Source organism: Delphinapterus leucas, chromosome 17 (genome assembly GCF_059928025.1).
Source record: "Delphinapterus leucas isolate spDelLeu-1000000601 "Yukka" chromosome 17, BTC_Dleu_Yukka2, whole genome shotgun sequence".
Classification (NCBI taxonomy): Eukaryota; Metazoa; Chordata; class Mammalia; order Artiodactyla; family Monodontidae; genus Delphinapterus; species Delphinapterus leucas.
The window spans coordinates 1,626,454-1,642,349 of NC_143145.1; the positions used below are offsets into that span (position 1 = coordinate 1,626,454).

The 15,896-nt window shown below is 62.0% G+C and overlaps 1 protein-coding gene across 1 annotated transcript in view; it reads right to left on the reverse strand.

Moving 5' to 3' along the window:
* Positions 1–15,896, reverse strand: part of ADGRB1 (adhesion G protein-coupled receptor B1) — a 70,315-nt gene that overhangs the window by 35,904 nt on the left and 18,515 nt on the right. The window contains exons 13-16 of the mRNA XM_089898655.1: positions 13,065–13,208; positions 12,528–12,603; positions 12,321–12,423; positions 11,391–11,434 (exon numbers count right to left, since the gene is read on the reverse strand). Of these exons, the coding sequence (XP_089754781.1) occupies positions 11,391–11,434; positions 12,321–12,423; positions 12,528–12,603; positions 13,065–13,208 (367 nt within the window). The remainder of the gene's footprint in view (positions 1–11,390; positions 11,435–12,320; positions 12,424–12,527; positions 12,604–13,064; positions 13,209–15,896) is intronic.

Consider the following 15,896-nt stretch of genomic DNA (forward strand, 5'->3'; position numbering starts at 1 on the left):
CTGGCTCCAGGAGACCCCAAACCTCACCACCCTCAGCTGGCCCAGCTTTGCCTCCTCCAAGACACCCTCCCAGACCGCGTGGCCTCGTGAGCGCTCCCCGCTACCCTCCACCCCGCCCCCTCATCTCCTCGGGCCGGCATCTGACCCTGTCTGCTGCAGTCTACCTCCAAAACTGTGCCATGGGAGCATCCTGGTTCCCATGGGGGGGGCTTCAAATCCCCCAAAGAGCTGAGACCATCACCACGTTAACTGTTACCACAACCTCCACCCTCATGGCTCCCACTGAAACTGCCACCAACATCAGTAACATCACCATCACCGTCACCACCACCACCACCACCATCACCACCACCACCACCATCAATATCATGATAAATACCGCCACCACTTCCACTCCATCTCCACCATCCCCACCATCCCCACCACCACCACCACCACCACCACCACCACCACCATCAATATCATGATAAATACCGCCACCACTTCCACTCCATCTCCACCATCCCCACCACCACCATCACCACCATCACCACCACCACCACCATCAATATCATGATAAATACCGCCACCACTTCCACTCCATCTCCACCATCCCCACCACCACCACCACCATCACCACCACCACCACCACCACCATCAATATCATGATAAATACCGCCACCACTTCCACTCCATCTCCACCATCCACCACCACCACCACCACCACCACCACCACCACCACCACCATCAATATCATGATAAATACCGCCACCACTTCCACTCCATCTCCACCATCCCCACCACCAGCACCACCACCACCACCACCACCACCACCACCATCAATATCATGATAAATACCGCCACCACTTCCACTCCATCTCCACCATCCCCACCACCACCACCACCACCATCACCACCACCACCACCACCACCACCAATATCATGATAAATACCGCCACCACTTCCACTCCATCTCCACCATCCCCACCACCACCATCCCCACCACCACCACCACCACCACCACCACCATCAATATCATGATAAATACCGCCACCACTTCCACTCCATCTCCACCATCCCACTACCAGCACCACCACCCCACCACCACCACCACCACCATCAATATCATGATAAATACCGCCACCACTTCCACTCCATCTCCACCATCACCACCACCACCACCACCACCACCACCACCACCACCACCATCAATATCATGATAAATACCGCCACCACTTCCACTCCATCTCCACCATCCCCACCACCACCATCACCACCACCACCACCACCACCACCATCAATATCATGATAAATACCGCCACCACTTCCACTCCATCTCCACCATCCCCACCATCCCCACCACCACCATCACCACCACCACCACCACCACCATCAATATCATGATAAATACCGCCACCACTTCCACTCCATCTCCACCATCCCCACTACCAGCACCACCATCACCACCACCACCACCACCACCATCACCACCATCAATATCATGATAAATACCGCCACCACTTCCACTCCATCTCCACCATCACCACCACCACCACCACCACCATCACCACCACCACCACCATCAATATCATGATAAATACCGCCACCACTTCCACTCCATCTCCACCATCCCCACCACCACCACCACCACCACCACCACCACCACCACCATCAATATCATGATAAATACCGCCACCACTTCCACTCCATCTCCACCATCCCCACTACCAGCACCACCATCACCACCACCACCACCACCACCATCAATATCATGATAAATACCGCCACCACTTCCACTCCATCTCCACCATCACCACCACCACCACCACCACCACCACCACCACCACCACCATCAATATCATGATAAATACCGCCACCACTTCCACTCCATCTCCACCATCCCCACCACCAGCACCACCACCACCACCACCACCACCACCACCACCACCATCAATATCATGATAAATACCGCCACCACTTCCACTCCATCTCCACCATCCCCACTGCCACCACCACCACCATCACCACCACCACCACCACCACCACCATCAATATCATGATAAATACCGCCACCACTTCCACTCCATCTCCACCATCCCCACTACCAGCACCAGCACCACCACCACCACCACCACCACCACCATCAATATCATGATAAATACCGCCACCACTTCCACTCCATCTCCACCATCCCCACCACCACCACCACCACCATCACCACCACCACCACCACCACCATCAATATCATGATAAATACCGCCACCACTTCCACTCCATCTCCACCATCCCCACCACCACCACCACCATGTTATCAACAGCACAATCATTACTCCCACCCTCACCATCATCTCCACTACCAACGCCATCACCGTTACCAACGCTAACAGCAGCAACAATAACACAACCATTATTACCACCGTTGCCACCCCACCGCCAATCACACCACCAGCAGGGACACTACCGTTGCACCATTACCATCACCACCACCGTCACCATCATGACTACCATCAACACACCATTTCCAATGCCGTCACTCTCACCACCAATACTGCCACCACCAACAGCACAATCGTCGCTGCCGTGGCACCACCATTTCTCCATCTTTTTGGTCACCACAATTAAATGATCACCGTGGTCACCAGCCTCACCTCCGCTGTTAGCAATACCACCCTGACTGCCATCACCTCTGAACCGGCACCATGTCTGTGGACCAACACTAGGGTGATGGTAACCCCCATCACCCACACTCAACCCGCCACGTCCAGGGCACCGTGTAGGCGGGACTCGTCTTGCAGGAGGCCTCACCACCAGCCCCATCAACCATGATGGGCTGAAGCCAGGCAACCACGCCATTGCCATTATCCATCCCACCCGTGACCACACCCCACCCTCCAGGCATCTCCTAGCTCACCTGCCTCCCAAGATGAACCTCAAGTTTGTTTCAACATCCCCCATTTCCAGGTGCCTCTGCACCAAGGCCAAGACACCCACGGTCACCCTGCCCTCTCTGCCAAGTTTTCCTGTGTCTACCCCACATCTTGCCCTCCCGCATCCCTAGTCAGCTCCCTGTAGAGATGAGGACATTAGTCCCTGCCCTCCCAATACCACACCAGCAAACCACTGAGCCGCCTGGCAAGCTGGGTTGTTTTTTTTTTCTTTTGCGGTACGCGGGCCTCTCACTGCTGTGGCCTCTCCCTGTTGCGGAGCACAGGCTCCGGACGCACAGGCTCAGCGGCCACGGCTCACGGGCCCAGCCGTTCCGCGGCATGTGGGATCCTCCCGGACCGGGGCACGAACTCACATCCCCTGCGTCGGGAGGCGGACTCTCAACCACCCTGCGCCATCAGGGAAGCCCCAAGCTGGGGTTTTGTTTAAGACTTTTCTGCCTCAGGAAACTAGCAACTGCACACCCCGAGCGGAGGGAAGCAAGTGTCTCGAGGGAGGAGGGTCACTGTGCGCCCTCCAGGCCCGTCCCAGTGGCAGGGACCCCGCAATCCCCCAGCCCTGTCCTCACCAAGCCTCTTCAAGATCACTGGGGCCATCCAAGTTCAGGGCTTCGCAGGGTCAGGACCCGCAAGCTGGCTGTGTGACCCGCGCAAGCCTCTCCAGCACTCTGAACTTCAGGCTTCTTGTGTGAGGTCTGGGGCCTGGTCTGAACTTGGAATGAACTTTTGGCAGAAGGACCAGGCCCAGAGCAGGTGCCCAGGAAGTGTCACTCTGTCCTTCCAAAACCCAGTCCCGTTCTGCCTGTGCTTGATTACCTCAAGGCCAGAGAGCTCACCCGTCTCTGCTCCTAAAAAAAGGAGCTGGCGGAGGCCCCCAGGCCCACCTCTCACTGGACCACTTGTACCCCAGCACCCCAAATGCTCTCTGCCTCGGTACCTTTGCACATACTGCGCCTTGGGCATGGGGGGCCTCTACTACCCTCCTGCCCTGGGACTCCAGCTCACCCTTCACGATCAGCCCAAGCTCTCCCTCCCCAGGAAGCCCACTCCTAGAGGTGGCCCCTTACTCCCAGCACGTGGGGCAGCCGTGCCCCATCCCCCTGCCCCCCGAGGGCACGTGCTTTGCCTGAGAGGCTCACTGCTTTCCCCCGGCAGGCTTCTTGGAACGGGGCGGGGGGGGGGGGATAACGACAGCGTCTACTTGCTGAGCATTTCCTGGTCCAGCTCCTTAACACAACAGCTCGTCAAGGAATCGCAGCCGCCCCTTGGACAGATGCAGAAACTGAGGCTCAAGGAGGCTAAAGGGCTTGCCCACAGTCACCCGTCAGTGAGAACAGGGCCAGGATTGGCGTCCAGGCTGGAGGTCAGAGCTCTGCCCTGCCCCCCAGGTCACACAGGGCCCCGAACATGTGCCAGGTGAAGCACCTCCCCATTTGACACGACCGTGCAGGGAGCTGATGGAACGACACTGTGGGAAGAGCGGGGGCAAAGGCCTGGCAGCCCGGGGCATGCGGGAGACTCCGGGAGGATGCGAGGCAGACGGGGGCCCTGCAGGAGGTGGCAGGGTCTGGGCAGGGGCAGCCCCCGCACTGACCCCTCCTCCTGGGAGGACGAAGGGGGCCCAAGTGCTGGGCGTGGGTGAGTGCTCAACCGAGGGCTGACGTCACTATGAAGACACAGAGCTCGGGAACATCGAAAACAGAAGGACAGACAGACAGATGAAATCCCTGCCAGGAGCGGCCTCAAGTACCTCTGTCTCCAGCCAGGCCTGGTCCTTCCCGGAGAGGCCCCTGCTCTGTCCTCACCTGCGCCCTCCCTGCACCAAGTGGCCCAACGAGGCAGCTGTCCCCCTCCCCCTAGGCGGCCCCTCTTGGAGCCCCCAGGTCTCAGTGGAGGAGGGAATTGAGCACCCTCCCCACTTCCTGGCACTGCCCCGTGCGCTCAGGGCCCGGCACTGACCTCCCTGTGGGCGCCCCCTCCTCCCTGAGGGCAACGCCAGGCTCTCCTCCTTGTCTCCCCAGCGCCGCCATCACCAGTGCGGGCACAGGAGGCAAGGAGGAGGCGAGGCCTTGAAGGGGCCCCACCCACCACCAGGCCCCGGCGGTGCCACACTCCGATGACCCCTCGGCCACTTGACCAGGGAAGACAACGTGGTTGACTCAACCTGCTCCCACCCGCAGCTGCCCGGTGCACCCTGGCACCCTCCCAACACCGAGCCGCCCAGCACTGCCCAGCGTGGCCCCCGCTCCCATCCAGCAGCCCCCGGGAGCTCAGAGCTGGCCACATCCTGTGCCTCCCCTGACCCGTCAGCCCCAGCGCCTCACCCTCGAGTCTCCATGGACACCACACTCATAGGGGCGCACACCCACACCACTGACACAGGGGCACCCAGACACACGGGGCCCCGCATTGGTGGGAAAGCACAGGGATGGGATGCAGCTGGACACGCCTAGCGGGAGACTCGTGGGCCCTGACTCCGCCCCGGAAAGCCCCCCACGCTCAGGAGCCCCCCCCCCCGACCCTCGGGCACATGTCTGTGATGCTCCCAGCCTGCTCCTGGCACCGGACCCTGCCCCCGTCCCCAGACGCGCCTCACCAGGGCGCCACTGGCCCAGCAGTGCTCTTTCCAGAAGGAAGAAAAAGAGGGCGAGGGCAGGGGCCGTTAGAATAAGCCCTCCCGAGGGCTTCCTGTGTGCCCGCTGGGCGGGGGAGGTGGCAGGCTGGATGAGGAGACCCAGGCCCTGCGCGCGGCGGGCCTCACACTCTGCGGATACACGGAGTTGCTGCAAATGGGGGTCAGAGCTGGGAGGAAGGGGACAGGGCTAGGGGTGCAGAAAAACAGGCAGAAAGGCCTCCAGGAGCAGGTGGCTTTTGAGGCTGGAGAAGAGCGCACGGGGACCACGGACAAAGGCGCCAAGTGTTCCAGCGGCACCAGAGCGGGGAGCGGCGAGGGGGCCCATGGGGCGGCCGGCGGTGGCTGCGGAGCTGGGCTGCCAGCAGGGCAGTGGGGACGCTCACTGCCCCAGGTTCAGAGCACAGCTGCTGTCCCTGGGCCGTGACCTCATGGCTGTCTGTCCCTTCCAGCTCCCAAACCCGGCAGGGGACACGCAGGCCCGGGGCTCAGACGCCCCCCGAAGAGAGGGCAGGCCCACCGTGGGCCTCTGCCAGCCCCCCTGCTCCCCAAGGACGAAGCAGGGGGCAGCTCAGAGAAGGGACGGGCGCTGGGGAAGGGTCTGCGCTGAGTCCAGAGCAGAGGCTAGGATGGGTGGGTGGTCTCGCCTCTGGGAGCAGCTCTGCACCCCTCCTCCAGCCCCAGCCCCCATCCAGGTGGGGGGAGCAGAGCATGTCCCCCCACCTCCCTCCCGTGCTCACTGATGACGTGGATCCCGAGGCCCTACCCAGGCCACCAGGGAGGCCTTCTGTGTTGAGCCGTCTCCTACCCCATCCCCCTCCGTGTCCGCCTCTGACGGCCTCCTCTGCCCCCATCAGGAACCAGCCGGTGTGGGAGAAATTGGGCTGGGAACCGGCTGCTGACAGCGACCTGGGGACCCTGCCAAGACTCCCTTCCGCTTGCCCCCCTCGGCCTGGCCCCTCACCGCCCTCTCCAAGGAAACCAAGGATGGGGGAGGGGCAAGGCTCTTAAAGGGACCAAGACACGTACTTGGGCAAGGACCCCAGGGAGGGGGCTGGCCCTGGGTCCTCAGCGTCCCCCAGGACAGCTGCACCCAGCAGGGCTGGGGGTCGGCACGGGCAGGGAGAGAGCGCAGACTCACACAACCCACGGGGCGACCCTGGGCTTGTCACTCTGAGCCCTGGTCCTCAGCCGGCCAGAAAGCTTGTGTGAGTAAATGAGAGGGTTCTGAAGGTGCCTGGAGTGGGCTCAGGCTTCGGGAAAGGACCCCACAGACTCTGCGGGAACATCACGCCCTCCACCAGCCTGTCCCAGCGTCTGCCCTGCCGGCTCAAGTTACAGAGTAAGGGTGCCAAGCGCCCCAGCCCGACTGAAGAGGAGGCTGCTGCAGGACTTCTCAGAGCCTTCATAGCTGACTTGAGTGTGGACCCGGGAGCACAAGACACAGTGGGCATAGAACCCTGCCCTCCCTGGAGCCCACGCGGGACTGGTATCGGGCAAAACACCTCCCAAAAGAAACGCTGGCGTAGCAGGACGAGCACCGTGGAGCGCCTGTGGCCCAGGCCTGGCCTGTCCTGACGTCCCCACACCGGGCCTCAGCTACACCATTTTCAAGTGAGGGCAGAGCAAATGATTTCTGAGGATCTTGCCAGCTCTGACTTTTATGCTCTATGTAACTCTTGGCTGTTTTTAAAAAGGAAACTGCAAAACATTTGCAGCTTCTACCAGTGAGAGATCCAGGGAGCTGTCCTTTCAGAACCACAGAACTTAACTCCAGGGATGTGCTCCTGCCCTTCATCAACCCCCGTCACCACCAGCCCATCCTCCCTGCACCCATCCTCCATCCACCCACCCATCTACCCTCCAACCATCCATCCACCTACCGACCCCCCCATCCTCCATCCCCCTAAACATTTGAGAATTCTGCAAAGTCCCCCTTTCCCTCCTTAACAGCCCTGCTCCCAAGGCCCTCATTGCCACTGGTCAGGCTGGCGTAGGTGTGCGGGGGTGAGGGGGGGTGGCCTTGAGCCTCGCTGTGAGCAGTGGCCTCAGCTGTAGATGTTGAGTCTGTGTGTGTGTGTACAACTGGGGGCGAGGCAGCAGGGGGTCTGCCCTGTGGGTGGAAGCCTCTGACTCAGACTTTCCAAGACGACTGTGTCACATGCTGGACTGTTACGTGTGGCTAGAAGAGGAGGCAGCCCTCCACGCACATGACACGTGAATGACTACACGTGAACATGTGTGAGTGACTCCAGATGAGACACAGGGTCAGGGCTCAGCGTGTGACCAGGCTCAGGGCTCAGCAGGTGACCAGGGTCAGGGATCAGTGTGTGACCAGGCTCAGGGCTCAGCGTGGGACCAGGGTCAGGGCTCAGCGTGTGACCAGGGTCAGGGCTCAGCGTGGGACCAGGGTCAGGGTTCAGCAGGTGACCAGGGTCAGGGCTCAGCGTGGGACCAGGGTCGGGGCTCAGCGTGGGACCAGGGTCAGGGCTCAGTGTGTGACCAGGGTCAGGGCTCAGCGTGGGACCAGGATCAGGGCTCAGCGTGTGACCAGGGTCAGGGCTCAGCGTGGGACCAGGACAAGGGCTCAGCGTGGGACCAGGACAAGGGCTCAGCCTGGGATTGGGAATCTAGGATCCTTCAGTGACCAGGGCCCAGTCATGGGTCAGAGATCACTACTTCTCAGCTGATGGTCACTGACGGCTCTCACCCCCCACTGGCACCCCCCCCACACACAATTCTGCAGACACGTGAGACCCTTTCTCATCCAAACACGCACAAACACAAGCCCACACCAGCACAGACCTGATCTCTGGGCACACTGGTGGAAACAGACCTGGGGCCCTGTCCCTGGTCCCCATTTCAGGTCACCTGAGAAACCCTTGGTTCCTTTGAGCCCATTTATGTGAGAAGTGGCCCCGCCCTGCAGTGGAAGGAGGTGCTGTCCCGCACAGAGCAGGGGGGGAGGGTGGGGGAAGGGACAGAGCCAGCCACCCTCTCCCCGTGGCCCCCCTCCCCCACTGTCAGCCTCTGGGTCCCAGGCTGTCCAGCTCTGGATCAGATGCCTCAGTCCCCACTCTGAGCTGGACCACAGTCCTTCTGGAGCCTCAGATCCCCAGAGGTAATAGGAACAGTCAGCAGGGCTCCCAGGGCTGCACCCAGAACTGAACAGGGAGCTTGTGGGCAAAATGCGTTTCCGGGGGCTTCAAACACAGCACAGCTGTTGTCTCCTTCCCACTGTCCTCGGGGCCCTGGAGCGAGGTGCAGAGACCTTAACAATCCCATCTATCCAGAGGTGACCAGCGGTGGGCAAAGCAGGCCTGGGGCAGTGGGTGGGCTCTCCACACCTGAGAGAGGAAGGGCAAGTGGAGGCCACGGCCAGGGGTGAGCACCCCATGGACCTGGCTGCTGTCCTTTCCCCCACTCTGCTCTCACGCCAAGGAGGCAGACTCCGCCACGGGGATGGAAGGCTGAGGCTTCTGAAGGGTGGAATCTGCCCCAGACTATACAGCCCCAAAGGACAGTGAACTTGACACTGGGCTGGCCAGACCTCTCACGACCTGCTGTCCTGGGAGAGCAAAGGGGACGGGTCCACCTCTCTGGAAAGCAATTTACTACCAAGACCTTGAAATGGTCTGGGGGACTCAAAGCCAAGGAAACAACCAGAAATGTGAGCAGCGCTGTCCAAGCGAGGATGCTGGGCCGCTGGGTGAACCGGGCACCGCCGGGGAGCTGCGGGCAGCCTTTGAACCGCCTGTTGGGAGGGTTTCTGGGCTGTGGGGAGGGGCTTGTGCTGACATCAGGGATGGACTGCAGCCACTGCACAACCTCCCACGATGGCCAGGGGGTCCAGCCTGGGTACTGTGAGAACGTGGGCCCTCTTTCTTCTTTTTTCTTTTTTCACCCTTTTCTGATACCCCATTTTGTACAAAGAGTTTATGCCGCTTGCGAAATCCAGAGAAAAACAGTCGACGACAACCAAAGGCAGAGGGCCAGTTTCCCAGGGTTCCAGGGCCCGCCCCAGCTCTCCCCCAGCCCAGCTCCCGGCCCCAGACCCTGTCCTCACACCCTCAGAGTCAGAGTGGGAAAGGGCAGTGCAGTCTGCCCTATGGCCCTGCACACTCCCTGCACACACGGGGGCTTTGCACTGCCTGTTCCTTCTGCCAAAATGCTTGTCCCCAGACACCCATGTGTACAGTGCTGTGTCAGGCCTCTGCTCAAACACCACCCTAGAGAGGTTTCTGTGAACCTGCTCTGAAAGGCACCTCGCCCCACCTGCCACTAGATCCACTGCCTCCACTTCTTGGCACGTGGCACGCCCTGACAGTTTCACAGGGATCTCTACGTTCCTAATTTCCTGTTCCTGCTCATCAGGCGTAGGAGGAGGCTGAGGGCCAGGACCTTGTAGAGGAGTGCCTTCTCAGTGGTCAGTAATCACTGGGGGATAGGTGGGTGGGCGGGTGGGTAGATGGGTAGATGGGTGGGTGGGTGGGTGGATGGATGGGTGGATGGATGGGTGGAAGGGGGGGTGGATAAGTGGATGAGTGAGTGGGTGGGTGGATGGATGGGTGGATGGGTGGATGGATGGGGGGGTGGATGGGTGGATGGATGTGGGGGTGGATGGGTGGATGGATGAGGGGTGGATGGGTGGATGAGTGAGTGGATAGGTAGATAGGTGGGTGGGAGAATAGGTAAGTGGGTAGATAGACGGATAGAAGGGTGGGTGGGTGGATGGATAGATGAATGGGGGATGGGTGGATGGATGGGTGGGTGGAGGATGGATGGATACATGATGATCACATCCCTCCCCAACAGTTTCCATAGTTCCTGACACACTGCCCCTACAAACTGGCCCCATGGCCCTTGCAGCCTCCCTGCAGCCCTGCACCTCTCTAGCTGCCTGTTCTTCCTGGCCACGCCCCATGTTCCCCCTGTACCTTCCGACCTCCACACTTCTGCTCAAACTGTGCTTCTGCCCGAGACCCCTCCCTCACGTTCTCTGCAGGGAAAAGTGTCCTCCTTGAGTGTCAGCCACTCCGGGAGCCCCCCCTGACCTTCCGGGACGCACCTCCGTCACTGCACTGCCCATCGTACGAGGGACTCGCCGCATGTACCCCCTGGCCCGGGTGCTGGCCAGGGCTGAGGGAAGCGGGTGGTAACAATGACACGCAGCTCTCTGACTACCCCTTGGGGGGAAGGCCCAGGCCTCCCCAGGGCCACCTGGCCCATCAGGAGCCAGACGTTAAGCTCTCTCCTGCCCGGTCTCCCCAGATTCTGACCCTCCTCACCTCTGAGGGCCGCCCCCACTTTAGGGCCTTTGCACAAACTCTTCCCTGTGACTACACGAGACCCCACCCACCTTTCCCTTCGCCTCCTCGCGTCTGGGAGGACACCCTGCTCTGGGTGCCCACACGGCCCCGTGACCCCGAATCACAGCCCAGCCAGTCCAGACCAATGCCCCGCGCCCACCTGTACTTGCCGCACTGCAGCGCTGGCCCGGGACCCCAGAAGCCCCCGCCTCTACTTCCTCTCTGACCCCTCTGGGTGTCACCCAGCTGCCCCAGTCAGTGGCGGCGCTCCTGGTCCGGGGGACTCCCACACCGCTTGGGACCCCTGACCGTGGACTTCCCTGGGAGGAGAGTGGGGCCGGCTGGGTGGGCCCCCTGCTGCCTCAGAGCCTGAACTAGGCGGGGAGAGACCGTGCTTGACAGACGGGTCGGGGGGACGGTCGGAAGCCCTGAACCTGAGCCCGTGTCCCTCCCCTACTGGGTCAGCCTCCTCCCCCATCCGCCCACCAAGTCGGGCCCGAGGTCACAAAGCCCAGATGAACTTACACATCCGTCTCATCCCACAGGATACAGGTCTGGTTGGTGGTGCCCTGGAGAGAGGGGAGGGGTCAGGCCACCTGCCGCCCTATGAGCCGCACCCGAGGGTCACTGTGAGGTCCACCCGTGGGTGTGCCAGGCGCCCTCCCTCCGCTGTTCCCCAGAGACAGAGTTTTAGGAGGAGGAACTGAGGCCTAGAGCAGGGAAGGGACTGGCTCAGCCCCTAGCCCTGCTGTGTGGCTTTGGGTATCTTCTGTCCCCTCTCTGAGCAGAGCTGGATGGCAGCGGCCGAAGCCCAACTCTAGATGCCCAGCTGACCAGTCCAGCTGAATGCAAAATGGGCTAACACGGAAAGCCTGGGGTCGGGGGCACAGGTAGGGCTCAGCAGACACCCCCGTCCCGAGGGCTGCGGTGTGGTAACAGCAGGGTTCCCACTTGTAAGGGAGGGAAGCCAAGGCACAGAGAGGTTGAGCAAAGCCCCAAGGCCTCACAGCGGGAAAGGCAGGCCAGGCTCTTCCCACAACCTGGCCCGGCGCTGCCCTGTCCTGGCTGGGTAACCGGGGCGGCTCCCGCTCTCGGCTGGTCCCAGGGCTTCGTGGCGCCGGCTGCTCTGAGGCCCGAGGGAAAGCCCCAAGAAGCAGGGTGTAGAGGGTCCGTGAGGCCGGGGCAGGTGCGTTTCTCAGCAGAGGACGACTCTCTCTTCCCTGAGGGAACGGCCAGGCCGATGGGGCTGGGTTGAGCCTCAGCTCCCACACGGCCCTGCTGGGTGACCCTGGGCAAGTCCCCGCAGCTCTGCCAGCCTGCATCCCCACCTGTCACTCGGGCGTAAAGGAGCTCTGTCTCAAGGCTGACGCGAGGTGGGGACATGTGAGCACGCACCACACGTGGGATCAGGCAGAGGGGCACACGCACGCAGACGTGCACACGGAGAGCACTCACGTTGTACATGTGGGCGAACTCGATCTCCAGGGGTGTGAGCAGGGAGCGGGGAGGGGGCTTCACGGTCACCGAGATGACCTTGGAGTTCAGGACGGTCGTGTTCCTGGGGGAGAGCCGGCGGGCTGTGTCGGGGTCGGGAGCCCTGTGCCCTCACCTCCCCCAGGCCTGGCCTCCCTGACCCCCACCCCGCGTGTCCACGGTGCCCACCTCTGCAGCGCCAGGAAGCTGCCCAGGTTTCTGTAGAGCACGGTGCCCACCACGAACACGGACGAGTCATCAGCCTCTGGAAGAGAGCACCGCGGTCACCCTCCTCCCGGCCACCCACAAACCGGGACCCTGCTTGGGCAAGGGGAGTGTGTTTCCCCCCACCGACTGCGGATGCAGCACTGCCTGGAGCTGGGGGGACTGCCTGGGTCCCCCTGAGTGACTCCTGAGACCCGGGGGCTGGCAGGGCACAGTTCATCTTCCTGGGAACCAGAGTCACCTGCTGTGTGACTCCAGGCAAGACCCTCTCCCTCCCTGCGGTGAGGGTGTCCATTGGTCCATTCAGCCAAGATTGCCTGGGAGTCTCCCAACACAGGGAGGGCAGGGAGGGCTTCCTGGAGAAGGGGGCAACCTGGGGAACACTGAGAAGAAACGGACGCCACCCTAGCTCTTGAAGCAGCAGGCCAGACTCCAGAAGGAACTTCCTGGGGGGTAGCCTCGGACTCTGGGGGGCCCCTCCCACACCCCGAGGCTCCTCACCTGCCAGCCCCGTGGAGAAGACGCTCTTGGATACAGTGACCCTGTCCTCTGGCACCTTGGCCCAGTCGCCCGTGGCCCGCCAGCCCTTCATAGGGAAGCTGATGTCCGTGGCTCCACTGGCCGGGAGCTTATGGATGCTGAGGACTGGGGTTCAGGAGGGAGCAAGAGATGACAGAGACAAAGGGAGACAGAGACAGCGAGACGCAAAGCTGGTTCATGAGAGGAGCCTCGGCCCTGGGACGGGGAGTGGGCCCCGGAGCCCAGGGCCGTGACACGGGGGTGCTCCTGGCTCAGAGTGGGCGCAGCGCGCATGGGGCCACCCAGCCAGGCGGGAGCCTGACACCAGCCTCCCCATGAGGTCCAGGGCCCGGGCAGCTTCCTGGTTCCTTCCAAGCCCTCAAATGACACTCCCACCCCAGCAGGAGCCCTATGGCCCTTATGAGGACCCAGGCCTGGACCCAGTCCCCGTGGCCCCAGAGGTGCCAGAGACGGGTTCTGCGGGCAGGTCTGCGGCCACAGAGGGACCCACAGGGCGTGGTGTCCACCTTGGTGCCCCTCCCTGGGACACTGGAGCCCAGCCCTCCCCCTTTGGGCTCTGCTCCGTAACAGGGACAGGGACAGATCCCCCCTCACAGGGCCGGGACTGTAAAGGGGCCAACAGATGGACCAAGGTGGAGTGGGGACCTGGGAAGGAAGGTGCTGGGTGTGGGGAAGGGCTCCACTCAGGGTGGAGGGGGACGGGCTGCGGGGACACAGCACGTATGGGGAGAGGCCAGGGCAGGGAGAGCTGGCAGTGTGTAGCTGTTTCTCCCGAGCTCTCCCTGTGGGTGCCTGGCAGGCCTCCTGAAGACACCAGCCCCAGTGGGCTCTGTCCAGCCCCACCCCAGGCTTCCCAGAGGTGAAGCGGCAGACGGGCCTGGGAGGACAGGAGGGGGTGGGGTGGGGTCCCATTGTCTCTGAGCCCCTTCATTCCAGGCCCACTCACTCCAGGCAGACACTGCTCCCCTCACCCAGCACCCACGGCTTGGGTCGGGGTCTGCACCGGGGCGGCCTTAGGTGTAGGGGGAAGGGGTAGGGGCTTAGGAACCAACAGCCTCACCTGCCCAGCTGTCACCTGGCCTTCCCCCAACCCTGGGGCCTCTTCCCCAGCAAAACCCCACTGACCAGCTGATGCCCACCTCCATACCTTTGCTTGTGCAGCGCCTGCCCGCACTCTTGTACCCCTCCAGGCCTGGCTTACCTGGCCGTGCCCCCCTCCCCCACTGGCCGTGCCCTCCCTGCACCTGTGTGGTCAGCTCTGGGGCCCAGGGCACCTTCCCTGCAAGAGGGACGGGCGCCCCTCTCTGGGCGCCCAGCCCAGCACACGGCTGGCCCTCTGTGGCTGAGGCCCTCACCAAGGACAGAACGAATAAGCAAATTCCTCCGCGCCACATGCTTCCGAACCCCAACCATGTGCCTGGGACTCTTCTAACGCTGAGGAAGCAGAGGAAAGCGAGACCCTCTCCCAGAGCTGACAGGGAGTGGAGGAAACAGACAGTGGCCCAAGTAGAGAAGAGATGGATGGGCTGCGGTCTGCTGGGCAGCGACGACCCCTGGGTGGGGCACTTCCAAACAAGGTGGTCAGGAAGTCCTCCCTGAGGAGGTGGCCTCTGGAGGCCACTGGAGGAGGTTAGGCTGCTTGGATTCCTGGGGCAAGTGTTCCAGCAGCAGGGCGTAGGGAGTGTATGATGTGTAGGGTGCGTGGGGTGTACAGGGCGTATGGGTGCGCAGGGTGCGTGGGGTGTGTGAGTATATGCGTGGGGTATAGGGGGTGTGTGAGTATATGCGTGGGGTACATGGGGTGTGTGAGTATATGCGTGGGGTACGTGGGGTGTGTGAGTATATGCGTGGGGTATAGGGGGTGCATGGGGGGTGCATGGAGTGCACGGTGTGCGGGGTGCATGGGGCGCACGGGGCGTGGGGTACATGGGTATGTGAGTATACGAGGGGTGTAGGGGGTGAATTGAGGGTGTAGGGTACACAGGGCGCATGGGGTGTATGGGTACATGGGGTGCACAGTGTGTAGGGTGTGTAGGCGTGTGGGGTACATGGGTGTGTGAGTATATGGGGGGGCTAGGGGGTGACTGGGGGTGTGAGGGTGCGTGGGGTGGGATGGCTAATGAGGACTAATGGGAAGGAGTCCAGGGCCTCCTTTGGTGACAAAGGGTGGGCCCTGAGCGCCCCTCCAGGGACCATGGGCGGGGCTGGGCGGCTGGGGAACCAGACTCCACAGTGAGGTCCTGGGCCAGGGGGGCTGAGAGCTGCAGTAGCCACCCGGTCCCATGCCCGCTCATGCAAGGCTGCATAAAAGCCCTCCCCTCTCTGGGCCACTCCCATCTCACCGTGAAGAAAGGCCCAGTCAGCCCAGCGAGGAAGGGAAGGAAGGCAAGGAAGTCTCAGCTGGCCTGGTGCCACCACTGATCCCACCTGCCAGGTAACCTCCATTAGCACCTGACCCCCCAGGCCCGAGTCTCCCCACCTGCGAGATGATGGCTGTCCCTGATCCCCTGGCCTCAGAAGTCTCCCCAGCTCTGGGGTCCTGAGCTCTAAGGCAGAAAGGCAGGGCCAGCCAGCGCTCTGGGAACCTGCAGCTTAGCAAACGTTTGTCCCGGCCCAGGCAGGTCCCCAGGTGTGTGCTAATGCGGCACAGCTGAGCTAGGATATGTCACTAGAGGCCCGAGTGTCCCTGCAAGGGATGTGACAATCTCCCTCCTTGGTGCTGTTAGGGCCACAGCCGGGTCCAGCGCCCACTCCTGGGTTCCCCACTGTGAGGAGGAACCCTGACAATGGAGA